This window comes from Saccostrea echinata, unplaced genomic scaffold (assembly GCF_033153115.1).
Source record: "Saccostrea echinata isolate AGI-Se365-2 ecotype Australia unplaced genomic scaffold, CSIRO_AGI_Sech_v1 ptg000057l, whole genome shotgun sequence".
NCBI classification, from domain to species: domain Eukaryota; kingdom Metazoa; phylum Mollusca; class Bivalvia; order Ostreida; family Ostreidae; genus Saccostrea; species Saccostrea echinata.
Window position 1 is genome coordinate 4,771,331 of NW_026889806.1, and position 14,287 is coordinate 4,785,617.

The window sequence follows — 14,287 nt, forward strand, 5'->3', positions numbered from 1 at the left end:
TAATTAAGACATTGAACTTAAACAATGCTTTCTTTTTAACTTAATGAAACCGACTTGGGATTTTATGGTGCTGAAACTTTTCATTATCTTATATAATTTTTATACCATGTGTAACCAACAATGGCTCAGTGGTAAACAAAGTCTAAAAAAGCCACCTTCTGGGAATTTTTAAGAATCGTCTCAAAAACAGGTATATTTACTTTTGGATACATAGTAACTTGCCATTTTTGTACTTTATAATCAAATAATAATAAAATAATAAATGAGACTTTGTGTGCTCATTGAATATACATGTATGATGAAAAATACTAAATATGCATAATATAAATATATTATATAAATATGTAAGAAATGCAGGATTCTGTCGTCTTACAAAAATGAAAGAATCTATGGATTTGTACAGAAAAAATAGCTAAGAGGTTTGTATATTTCTGTTTTATTAAAAACTTAAAAGCATATAATTATGGTTTTTCATGACCTCTTCCTAAAGATTGACCTTCAATTTTTCATAACTTCGTGATCACACAATGACGACCTCCAAATGCAAAAAATCATTTTTTAAAATCAATTTCTTTTTCATAGTTTTTTTATCGGTTATATGTTAATGTTGTAAACTTTAACAAATGATTTTTGTAAATGATTTCTTAAAAGTGTTAATACGCTGTACTTCATACTACTGCGTAAAATATAGCACAATAAAAATCCAAGTTGGCCAACCTTAGTTGTTTATTGGACTTTAAGCCCCGTCCACGTTGGGCTGAAATGTAATAATGTGAATAACTGCTCTTTATAAAATGTTAAGATTTGTGCTTGACAATACAGGTGGTTGATCAGAAGAAAACAGTTGATAGAATATAAAATCGAATCCCCCTTTCACTACATAGTAGTAATATAGGAGGATATTCGTGACATTTGATCACATGTCAGGAGGCTCGTTCTGTTGTTTGAGAGCGTTATAAGCTTTCTCAACCCGACTAAGTTTTTGTAAGAGTTGATTAATTTCGTTCGATCTCTCACGATGTGTCTTCGGAGAATCATCACGTGACGGTTTTTCCGATGTATCGATCACAGTTGGATTATCTTTGACGAAGTCTTCGTACAGTTTATTTATTTGTTGTTTAAGTGGGATCAAGTCATCGTTGTTTTTAGGATTAACTGTGCTTTTTTCTTTTTCTTGCAGGATCCTAAAAAGATAATTTATTTAATATGTAGAAATATATACAGAAATAAAATAGGATTACTAGATTTGTCACACCTATCTACTCTTTAGCTTCCGAAAATGTTTTGTTTTTAAATGCAATCACATTTGCCAAATAACCTTGGTTTGGGGGTCTGACGTAATTTTGCTATTGAAAGTAACTTTTGTGTCAAACATTCGTTTATAAGGCTTCCCATTTGCAAAGTTACTTTTCGGGTATAATTTAAGATTAGAAACACATTACATAGGTGAAATTTTGTATCATGTGTATAATAAAGACATGATGATTCCTATAAGTTTAAACATCGAGTTGATTTACCAGTATTTTCGTGTATTTCCATCATCACCTTTTAAAGCTCTAGGTATTTAAACAACTAACCTCTTGAATTGTTGTATGCTTGTATTGACATGTTGTAGTTTGGTTATCACAGCCTTTGTCTCATGGGTGTCCATTTCACAAGAAGTTGTTTTCTCATCCTTTGAAGCTTTGGAACTCTTGTCTAGAGTTGTGATGGATCCATGCATTTTGCTAACCTCTTCCGAGATTTCTAGCAAGGAGTTTCTCAGCTTATCAATTTCGTCATCTTTCTCAATTAGAATGCTACAATTTTAAAGTATACACAATCTAAGTTTTCAATACAGGAAAGGTGACTATAAATTCTTTTGTTTGATCTGAGATTTGGAATTGGAAACGTTTAGTTTTTTCTTCAACAACATGAATCTTCTTCAGATTGTGGAGAAAATCAATGATTGCAATATAGGTATATATTAAATTATCTTATATTATCATCAAGAAATATCAATATTTGAATACATATATTTTATGATATTTAAGCAACCCATAATTTGTAAGATATTTTTAATTAGATTCTTACAATACGTTTGTCCACCTGGTTTCGCATGTCAATTTAAATATGAAAAAAATGATTGACTTGTCAATTACAGTGTACATGACTGTTGGACCTCTCTGAGTGTCAATAGGTGTTCATTTTTTGTTTTGAAAAAGGTTTATTATATGGTCTCTGCGAATTAAAGCGATATACAACTAAGTTCTCTGTTTAAGAATTTCTAAATAAAATCTGGCAACCATGTTAAATCACACACAAAAAATTGATTCTAGTATTCTAGTACGTAAGTGCATAAATTCATTCATGTAAATTACTGAAGATTGTCTCATTCTGTATCATTGAGAAGTTTACATATTAAATTTAAATTCGTAGGAATAAATTTTTTGTAGATTGTTGAATATTAACAGTTTCATGGCGATATGAAAACTTTATGTAATGAAAGAAATTTTGCTGCATATTAATATTCGTTGGAAAGTAACTTTGTAGGTGAGGGATAGGCCCCAAAATTCATGAAAATGATACCAAGTAAAATGTAGTGAATCTTTAGTACTCACATTCCTAGTCTGCTGTTCTTTTCCTCGAGCAGTTTGGCGCTTTCCTCAATCTGAGTGATTTTGTGGAGGAGGATGTCGATGCTCTTCTTCTCGTCGGTCACGCCATCTAGCGTAAGAGTGGTTGTAGTGCGCTCGGGCTTTTCTCCACAAATTCTTCTGTGTAGTGACGTAATCGAGGTCTTCAGTTTGGAAACGCCATCAACTATCATCTGCTCAAGTTCAGCTTTCTCTCGCAATGTTCTGCAGATTAAAAAATGCGCAACATGCATTTTATTATGTTGATTTTATTAGCAGAAAATTCATTATCCACTTTTACATGTTGATAAAAATCATATGACTTTGATATTTCATTTAAAATAATTCACTTCCAATATCCTTGATTCTATCAGAAGACAACTATCCATATTAACTCATACGCTTAGGAGATGTTACATGTATTTTCTAATATTCATATTTAAATAATCATTTTGAGAAACAATGCGCTCACAACCTTAGATTCACAACTCTAAGTCTCGAGTTCTTAGTTTCAATTTCTCAACCATTTTCATGTATTGCCAAAAATAAGTATAGCGTTTCTTTTCCATTTTACATTTTGTTTGTTCGTAGCTTTTTGTTGAAAATAAGAAATAATTCTACATGATTTATATATCTTTAGTGCGCTTTTCTGTGGTTGTCTTGCTGAAGTATACTTAAGATTATGTGAGAAGATGACTAACATATTGAGATTTTCCTGCAGTTCTGATTCCAATTCTACAATCTTTCCCTCCATTCCTCGCTTCTGTTTATTATACTGCTCCTCCAGTTTCTCTACTTGTCTGTCTTTTGCTGCCTTTGTAATGGGCTGCAGTCCTTTTAACCTGACAGACAAGAATATAAAGCAATAGTTTGCAAATCAAAGACTTACAAACTCAGAACTAGTACTAAGTACTCAGTATAAGAATTAGTTTACCTTTCTTGTTCCCTCCGTAATTCTGTTATTGTATTTCTCAATCCCTTGTTTTCTTCGCTCAGTCTGTACCATATAAAAAATATATGAACAACAAATCAACAGACAAAAGAGTTCACATCCTTTTAATAAATTGTTTGTCATTATAATCTTTGATTAACAAATTCCCTAATGTTGAGATATGCATTGCGTACCTGCTTGATTCTAATGTTTGGGACAGAATCTGTCTCAGAATTTCCCTTTTACATCTATCTATCATGATTTTGTGACACTATCAGCATTTCCTTTCTATACCGTGTCTTTCTTGAATCGGATGATTCGTACAAATCTTCTTACAGCATTTTATGTAAATATGGGCCCCGTTTTACAAAAGAACTTACGACTAAGATCAAAATGTTATTATGCAAATAACTTTCCTTTTTACATTACTTTGAAAATAGTTTTAATCTTTTTTAAAAGAATTCAGAAAGATATTTCTATGCAAACATTTTTAAGAAACACAAAGTTAGTAAGATTTTACAATCAATTAAAGTTTTTTGGTCTAAGTAATAAGTTCTCTTGTAAAACGGGCCCCAGATCTTTATATATATGATCCTGTATTTCTAATCTTCTACGTTTGAAACTCCTTATTTACTAACCTCTTTAATTCTGAAGTTTGTGAGGCCTTTTGTCTCAATAATTCATTCTCCAGACCTCGGACCTTTTTAATTATCTCCTTAAAATCATCGGAGTCGTCTGCTCTTTTTGCCAGCGTCGTCGGCGAGCGTCCATGCGTGATGCCGGTACTTTCACGTGCTATTTCAGACAATTTCTGTATTCTGAGGTGGTCAAACAGTCGCCCAACGGCTTTATTCAAGTTCTTCACCTCATCATTACCCACGCCTACCGCCTGAATTCTTCTGATGAGTAGAAAAAATAAATATTCACAACAGCAATTTAAGAAGGTGACCTTCTGAACTTTAACTAATGAATCAAGAATAATACTGAAGAAACGATATCCAAAATGTTGCAGATTTATAATTAAATACAGTGTTTAGTACATGAAATATATATAGATAACGAACATTATTCAAGCTCAAAAGTCTACTAAACAATACAAAATAGGAGCAGAGCAAACACGGACCTCCAAACATCAGAGGTGGGACCAGGTGTCATGGAGGAGTGAGCATCCCCAGCCGACCTGTCACACCCGCCGTGTGCTCCTTGTCATGATCGGGAAATACCGGAAAAATCCGTCGACAATTCAGTGTGTAAATAATGGCCTAACAATTAGTATGAAAAACGTCAGTCAGCATTTGACTCAATGATAAATTGTATTTGCTGATTGCTACATGTTAAGACTATGATTTTCTATCCTGAAATGGTTAAAAATATTAAATTAAAGAGCTATGCAAAATAAACAGTTTACACGAAACATTCTTTTTAGCTCAAATTCAAACATTACCAAAATATTAATGTCAATAGCTTGGTAGTATTACTCATTCTTTAAAACAAATTAAGATAACTCGTATTGGTTTTTAAAAAGCATACTGAAAACAAACATTTATGCAGTTCATTTTGTGGGTTATCAAGTAAGACAGCTTTACAAACATTCAACAACAAGTGATGCAAAAGAAATAAACACAATTAGTTTTTGTCTCTGGATTAACAACAAAATCCACCCTCTAGTAATTAAGCTGAGACTCACGGCTTGGGACTTTAAAAGAAAGTTTAAAACAATTCATTACACTGCGAATCATTGAAATAGGAACAACAAAAGGTAAAATCAATGACAACTACACAAGTATGTACAAAAAAGAAACGTAATCAAAACCTGTTAAAATCTAATGGGAAAAAAACTAATAATTAAAATTGGGAAATAATCAGGCTATTACAATTTTGTGCTGTTTGATTGATGGAATAAATTGACTTATTATTGTGCATGTTGTACATTTATCCTTGAAAAAGTAATTGTCATTTCTCGTGTATCGCGCAGAAGTCAAGTCACTGAACCTGTGTTTCGATCAAACATTTTACGCCAATATTAAATTGTCGTTTGAACATTGTCTTACTTTTGTTTGTGTTAAAGAAAGTGATATCATTGACTAGATAGTAGTGAAAGCCGATCTCATGTTTGTAACTAATACTTCACTGTGATGCATATGTCATTTCACGAGACTTTGACAGCAAAAGTACATATCGAATAACTTACTGGCCCATTTATATATCTTAAAACTGTGTTATAACAAGACCCGATTCCTTTTTTATAATTATAAAGTGAACATATAAATACATGTATATTGAAGCGATCCTTTCTTCTTAATCTTAAATCATTATATACATTTGTATAATTTACGTATATATTAAATTCCTCACGAGGAATATATTTTTTCATTGAAAATATCAAAAAATAATAAGTCAGGAGAGAACACAAGTTCAAGAAATCTTCCTGTTCTGTATACATTGTATTTCTTCTTAAAGTATTTTCTATAAGTTTGATTTAAATAAACAAATATGAAGAAACAATTTGACAGAATACCGGTTGCTAGTTTTCTAATCTTGTTTGAAACTATCTTGTCTACCTCTGTTTAATCAAATTCGTATGCTACAGTCTCTCTTTTTCTTGTTCTCTCTCTCTCTCTCTCTCTCTCTCTCATATCTACATTAACTGAAACTTGGCAAGTCCTACCTTTTTTCTGCTTCCCTCTTTGTTTCTCCGATCACAGAGGTTGTGGATCTTTTAGGTCTCTCCACCGTTGAATCTGATGGCGGCTTGCTGATGGTCTTATTTGTGGAGCTCTAAGTATATAAAGGGTACTCATTTATATGTAAGGATTGTGTCCATGTTCTGTTGGTTATGAGAGATAAACACCAAGCAATCTTATTATGATTGCCTTTTTATTAAGGCAAAAATTGGAAAAAAAAAATCATACTAAGACGAATGCCTTTTTTTTTCTTTTTATTCGAATCATTTCAGTATTCTATTTTACTATTGTAAATATATGGAGACCTACTTACGGATAAAAACTCTTTCTTAAGATGTGTAAATCCCGACTTGACATTTTTGAATAGTCCTTCTTTTTTCAAGGCTTTCTCTAGACCAATCAGAGTTTGTCTGACGTCAGCTGGCGTGGCGTCACCACTCATAACCTAAGATAAAAGTGTTAGAACTTATATCAGATAAACGTAAAAACTAAATTAGAATAAACCTTTGAATCTGTTGCCTGATATCAGAAGTGCAATTCAAAATATTGCTTCTAGTCACAATCATCAAAAAAGTTTGAGTACCGTTCACAGAAGCTCAGTTGGTAGAGCGCTCGCTCCGTGATCGGGAGATCGTGAGTTCGAATCTCGGCCGCCGAATCGATAAAAAATGGGTAGCAACCGAGTCGATAAAAATGGGTAGCAACTGTTCCTTCGCCATGCGCTCAGCACTTTGAAGTGAAAGTTGCGGGTTCTTCAGATGAGATCTTAAAACCCAATGCCCCGTGTCACGGCAGGCGTTGGCAAGATAAAGATCCCTCACTGCTTAATGGCCTCGTGAGTGCCGAGTAAAGGTCAAAATTTGAAGCCCTTCACCGGAGCATGGTGACATCTCTATATGAGTGAAATTCTCGAATGGGACGTTAAACAACATACAATCAATCAATCAAAAAAGTTTGGTCTCCAGCGTGGCGCAGTGCGTCTGCTCTAGAGTCGCAAAGTGAGGAGGTTATCCTTACTTAGCGGGTTCGAATCCCACTAAAGGGACGTGGAGACCGGTCCTTTGGATGAGACCTTATAAACGGAGGTCCCGTGTCGCAGTAGGTGCTGGCACGAAAAAGATCCCTCACTGCTCAATGGCCATGAGTGCCGAGTATAGGTCAAAATTTGCAGCTCTCCACCGGCAAGAGGTGGCGTCTACATATGAATGAAGGTTTTAAGATGAAGAATATAATTGCCATGTCCACTTGTAAAGGGAACTTTTTAAGTTTTGTATTCCAACACTTGTGGAAAAAGCGATTAGAAAGATACAAATTCTTTAAATTTTTGTTTGGATACAAAAAATACAGAAAACTTGAGTTCTATTCACAGCGTAGGATGATTGAATTTTCATTTTAAAGTCCAGGGGCTGTATTTATTCATCAAAACGAAAAAAAGGTAGTTAATAATAATGGCCTATGCAATCTTAAACTCGTTAAGTAGCAATTCATAGCATTTCCAATAAATAACAAGATAAACATACCCTACTTGCAGTTAATTTAAATTTTTCAAATTCTTCCGCCACAACTCTGGAATGTAGGGACTTCTTTTGTGTCAGAAGATCTCCAAGATGTTGCTGCAGGGAGGAGACCTTAGATTTGTAGTTCGCCATCTGACAAAGAAAGAAAGTAATAAAGTTACCTTAAATTCTCCTAAGATTGTGGAATAATAACTTGCAATATTCCTTGTGCAAAGAACATATTACGAATTTATAAGTCTCATAAAAAAAATAAAGTTTACAGCATGAGACCATTTCAAAAAACTGCCATACTCACATGTATTTTACTCATTTTTAACATTAATCCACTGAACATGCAATGTTAGAACTGAACAGTAACGAGGTGAAAAGTTGTTTTCTAGTTCAATACCTACTCAAGTAAATTGACATACAACACAGGCTATCGGGTTACCAATACAATGGATTCAATAGAACAAAACCAGAAAGAGAAAACAAAACAATAGACTATTAGGCTTTGCTGCCAAATTATAGCGACCGTAGGAGACCAGAGACAATGGAGGGTATAGTGTGACAGGGGAGCTGGGTTACCCGGCTTCCTGTTGGTAGTGTACAGACAATACATGTCTAATAAAGACCATAAATAACCCTACAGATCACACACTGGTGTCAACTTCATCTGAACTTTCACTAATTAATTGTGTGCAGATTGTTTATTTCGGAAAGAAGTGCACAGAAATATCGTACCTTTACCCCTTTTTTGTATACTTTTGTTTTATGATTACTAATTGTACTTTTGTTTTATGATTACTTATTGTACTTTTGCTTTTTTATGATTGTATTTTGTATGGAGAAACGTCTTTGAAAAATAGAAGAATACAAAAAAGTACCGAAATTGGACTAGGTATCATGTATAATATTTCTTTAATGTGATGGAATGTACGGGGTATGTAATAGCCCTTTCTTTAGAAACGTTAAATATGAAATCAGACTGTTCCATTTATATTAAATACGTATGCTTTTCTTTGTAAGCTACACTGCAAAATTTCAATGCTCTTTTACTTAAAACGAGCACCCACTAAATGTAGCATAATATTTTATGCATATTATTGGACAGGGCGAGGACAAGATTAAACAATGTTAAGATAGAGTTTGATTTTAAACATTTTGAATACTTCCTGATTATTTTAAAGTCGTATTTTTTAAAAAAAAAAATAGATCTTGATATATGTCAAAAGAAATTAAAACTACTTTTCGTTCAAAATGACAATAGCGTCTGAGAAATTGCAAAAACAAAGGCATGTCAGTAAAAAAAAAAATAACGAATAAAATGAATATGAATGTCTAGAATATCTTATTTTTTTTTAATTTGACTGCAACTGGATGCAACAGGATGATCGAGAAATTCGAGTAATATCGTAATTTGTAGTATTTAATTGTCCATATATCTCGTGAGTTGAAAATTGGTGCCAAAATGTGATAATGAACATGGTAGAGAAACTGAAAGTTAAATGTGTTCATGCAGTAAAGAAAGAAAAGTAAAACAATTACTTAAAAATATTTTTTATGAAAAAATATGTACTTTCCTTGATGCCACTTAAGTAACAAATTCTAAAAAAAAATACGAATTAAAAAAACTTATAAGATAAATGAATTCAATTAAATAAATTTCTTTTAATTATTGAGTCTATCCCCCAGTCTCTTTTTACATCAAAATAATCTCAGTAATTATCAGCAATTCTTAGTATCAACAGTAACTCTCAGCAAATATTAGTAATTATCAGAATCCACAGTAAAAACGACAGTAAATATCAGTAATTATCAGAACCAACAGCAATTATCAGTAACAACAGTAAAAATATAAGAAAAATATTAAGATTCTCAGTACCAACAGTATAATACCAGTAAATATCGGAAATTATCAGTATAAAGTAGCACTATCAGTAATTTTTAGGCCAGTAGTAAAAAGATGAATATATCAATAAATGACCGATTTCATAAATCCAGTAAAGTATACGAATCGTGAACAGGGCAAAAACATGGACTCCTGGAAATACCAGAGGAGGGTTCAGGTGCCTAGGAGGAGTAAGCATCCCCTGTCGACCGAAATGAACCCTATGTATTGATCAGATAGACCGAGTTATCCTAGTCAAAATGGTATAAAACAGTGATCTTACATGTACATTGGTTTGAAACACATCAGACAAAATAAGACCTAACGATAGGTTGTATTTGCAGACTTTCGCATGAGAGGAAATCAGAAATAAAGTTATTTCTTAAAGACATGTAAACAATGTCTCACTAAGTATTTCATAATTGCATAAGGGAGATGAAAACACATTTAATGACCATAAAAAATAATAAAAATATCACTAAAGAAACAAAGATTGATAAATTAGAGATATGAAGCACGCAGACATACCCATAGTCTCAGAACCCTCTCATCCACATTCTCTCGCGAGGCAGCCATGTTGGAAATGTATAAAATAACCTTCAGAAGGACAGAGGAGCTAATATGAATACTGATTCCATCGAGTGTACCCACTAACGACATCTATCTCCGTATACAGACTTTTAAACACATTGTTTTCTGCCTACATTATCCTAATTAATACAAGGTTTTGTGTTATCAACACCAATTGTGTTAATCTGAAGCGTATTTAAATATAGATGTATTCGATTTAATCTTCCTGTCCCATTTTAAGCTTGAATTATTTTGTATTTTTTGCAGATACATAGTTGACAAAATGGACGGAAACAGAAGCCAAGGATTAGAAAGATAGCACCAAATGTAAACAAAAGCCAAGGATAGATAGATAGCACAAAATGTAAACAATTCGGTCACACAGTTTATAACAAACCCATACCATAACTGAAAAAAAAAACTTCATCTCTTCTACTCTTATATATATAATTGAAAAATTTGAATATAACTATACAGATAATCCCAATATTTGGTAAGACAAATCTTCAGTTTAAACGTCCTTATTGAAACTAGTCATTCAGGACAAATGAAACTGATCAGATGACTTTCAGTATGATATATCGCATGCCAGCAATGCAAAGTACGCAAGGTTTTTCAATTTAGAACAAAGTCAAACATAAATTAGTTTTATATGAAACAAATTTAAAAAAAAAATGAAAAAAAAGGATTGAGGGTACATCTGTATATTAGTAAAACAGATAAAGTTACAAAATAGATTTTTTCAAAAAATAATTTCCTTTTTGTATTTCGGAACTTTAGCTATTTAATATCTCTTTTTCTAAATAAATAAATAATTAAATTTAAATTTTTTAAAAACAAACTATAAATTATGAAAAAGGTTTATCAAATAAATAATGAAAATAATTTCTGAACAGGAGTAAACTGAAGTATTGGGGTATGTAAACATTATTTTAGATTTGTGATAAGGACATTTAGGATCTTGGGGTATGTAATGTTCTTATTTTTAGACTCCTGACAAGGAATTTTTGTTCTTGGGGTATGTAATTAGTATTTTTAGATTTCTGTCAAATTGCTGTGTATATAATTTGGATACTCAAAAACACAATGGAATGCATTTTCAGGACGTTGTCATGAATTTCACCTTATGAGCTCTCAGAAGCATTAATTTTGAATTTGATTAGTAAAATTTCTCATTTTTTCCAAAATATATCGAATTCAACCTGATATAAAATAGTCTCCAAACGTTTAATTATTTTTGCTTTCACAGTTTTTATTTTCTATTTTGATTAGACTATCTGAATATCTTTTTTTTATCTCAGCTCTGTAATTAACGACGTATCATTCTATGGAAGAACAAAGTCCCTTTTTCTTCGCGCGTATAATTTAAAGCGTTTTCATAACGCGATTAATAGGTAAGTGGAAAAGCCACATGTTTACATATAACTTAAGGTATGACATTCGTCAGCTTTTTAAAAAAGTTTGGTCAGAACCTCTTACTTCATTACTATTTATAACAATTCAATTTTTATAACATATTTTAATTATTTAACAAATTATACGATATTAAATTTAGAAATTGCTCACAGAATCCCAAAGAAACAAGATTTTTGGGGGTTATTTCTTGTGGTGGAAGAATATTCAGAAAAAGAAAATTCTTCAAAACTACACATTTGTTAAATTTAAATATTTTGGAACTTTAGCCCTACATATTTTGAATCAGAGAATTCTTTTCGTTATTTTATGCTGGGATTATTGAATATAGGCTTCAGTCAATATTTTAAGAGCAAAGTTTAAACATCCACTCAACAGACTTTTCTAAGAAAAATGAAGATGTATTAAAGAAATGAAGACAGAATTTACACAGTTTTTTTCCCGCTAAAAATCACTTATTTTGACCAATATCTCAAAATTTATATCACTCGCTCCAACTTTTTCTTTCATTATTATAATCTACAAGATATTTCCAACCAATCAGCTCTAAAGTCGTACAAAGCTTGATACAAGAAAATGTTTTGTTGCCTATTAAAGTGATTAATCCACAATTTAAGTGCAATTTTTGCTCAGTAAAATGAACACTGACCCCCAATTTTCTTTGCGATTTTGAGTCATGCTATATGGGCTGTTATCTACTTCTCAAAAAATCCTTGATGTAACCCATGTCAGGAGTGACACACCTTAAAAACCTACACACCCTAAATAAAACCTTTGAAATTTAGTTTTGGAAAAGCTGAATATTGCTAAAGACATTAAGTTATATGAAATGTATAACAATTGCTCATTTGTGATAATGGGCAATACCATTAAACAATTTAGTATTGTATTATTTTATTCCCACAGAGAGTGAACACATTTAATGTATCTTTTTGCTGCTACGAGTCTCCCCCGGATTTTACAACTGTCTATGTTAAGAAGGCTCCTCTGACCTTAAGTGTAATTGGAACTTGGTGAAATTTTCCAGTATTGTTGCATAATGGCCCTATTTTATAAATATGTCTATTGATTGCTTTAATCACATCAAGATAAAATTTTAGAAAGAAATTCCACGAACTTTTGGATCAACCCTCGTATTTGAAAATTTCGTACATGTAGATGCATTTTTCCATCTGATATGATCATTATATAATTATTGAATATTGATTACATAAAAAATCCGTAAGTTTTCAGTATAACGTTTTTATATATATTATTGACTTTCATCATCTTTATTTACATTTTTATATTCATAATGAAAATTTATCATATTACAGATATTATTTAGACTAATCTTTAAGACCAGAAAAAAAACGAACTACGTGGGTCCTTAATTTTCAATCTAGTTACATGATTGGCATTTATATACTTTCAGAAAGTATAGAAATTCACTTTTTTTAATAAATCATCAGTGATTAAAAATTATTTTTTTTAAAAATTAATCTTGATTACCTTGGCAGTGGAGGACCTCGTTGTAGCACTCGACATGATTAATAAAATTACAAAAATATGAAGTTAACAGGTTTACTATGAACAATTATGAAATATAGGTCATAAATAATCTTGTTTGTCATGCTGAAAAGGGAAATCTCCGCTAATTGATAATTAAATGGTAAGACTATTCTCAGTAAATGTTCCGTGATCTGACTTTATTGTTTTATCCGTCGTACTATATAAGAAAGGATAATGAATACCACGTCAGATCACACCCAAACTTCTTTTGTTTAAGATCAGTGTTGATTTAATCTTCACCTGGGCAAGTAATCAGCTGATCAAAATTGTTCACAGATATAATTGATAAACTTTAGAAAGAAGTTGATTTTTAAAATCTTTAAATTACATTTAAGAATATCTCTTTAAATTTCGAATTCATTAATTAAATCCTTTTAAATGATTTTGTTAATTCGCAAACATGACAATCTTGTTTTTATTCCATTTTTACTCGTATCGATTTATGTAAAAGTATCTTGTATTGTTGAAATGAATAATGGGTTTGACGTAAAATGTTTTTCTGAATTCTCCGACTTTACTTTGTAAATAAAATGAACTTATTTTTTTAAAGGTCACGATGATCTGTGTACAGATAATTTTGACAGCTGTTCTTCACAGATGATCAGACAATGTCCTTCCCTGACGAGGGGGAAATCAGTTCAATTCTAAAGAAAAACCTGGACAGACGTAGGAAACACAGACTTGTAGCTATTGATAATAACCAAATAGGAAACACAGACTTGTAGCTATTAATAATAACCAAATGTCAAACGGTGCATGTTTCAAAGTTACTGTTGCTAGGACAGATCAAAGGAATTTATGTATATAAGATTTAATCAATGTCTTTCCTTGATTATATGCAAGAAAACGTACATATGTTTTAAAAATTTATTGAAATCAATATGAAAATTCATATTCTGTAAATTTTTTAGTTCTGTTTTTTTTTCTCTTTTGGCAAAAGAAGTTTATCAATCACACGTATGTGCTGATACAGCATAATATTTATTTGCAATGTTTTTTTAAAATGCAGTGAGATTCTTTAAACCATTGTGCAGAATTTCAGTCTGCTGCAATACATTTTTTGTAACAAATGATTTAAGACTTTCATTATGGTCTATTTCGCTTTATCATCCTGATGGATATCGCAGTTTGAACTT

General features: G+C 31.7%; 1 protein-coding gene across 1 annotated transcript; it reads right to left on the reverse strand.

Annotated features, from left to right (window-relative positions):
* Positions 1–865: 865 nt before the first annotated feature.
* On the reverse strand, positions 866–10,259 carry LOC133174158 (uncharacterized). The gene is made up of 10 exons (XM_061309217.1): positions 10,146–10,259; positions 7,751–7,879; positions 6,544–6,675; positions 6,215–6,324; positions 4,185–4,445; positions 3,550–3,612; positions 3,317–3,457; positions 2,601–2,840; positions 1,578–1,799; positions 866–1,184 (listed from the first exon to the last, which is right to left on the reverse strand). Exons 1-10 carry the CDS (start codon positions 10,191–10,193, stop codon positions 917–919), a joined length of 1,614 nt encoding a protein of 537 aa, XP_061165201.1. The 5' UTR covers positions 10,194–10,259; the 3' UTR covers positions 866–916.
* Between the last annotated feature and the right edge of the window lie 4,028 nt (positions 10,260–14,287).

Excerpts from the sequence above, each read along its gene's own strand:
- LOC133174158 (XM_061309217.1), bottom strand. The coding sequence starts at position 10,193 with ATGGCTGCCTCGCGAGAGAATGTGGATGAGAGGGTTCTGAGACTATGG. Across the intron at positions 6,676-7,750 it reads TTAAATTAACTGCAAGTAGG|GTTATGAGTGGTGACGCCAC; the intron begins GTATGTTTATCT and ends CTTTTATCTTAG. Across the intron at positions 4,446-6,214 it reads AAGAGGGAAGCAGAAAAAAG|AAGAATTCAGGCGGTAGGCG; the intron begins GTAGGACTTGCC and ends TCTACTCATCAG.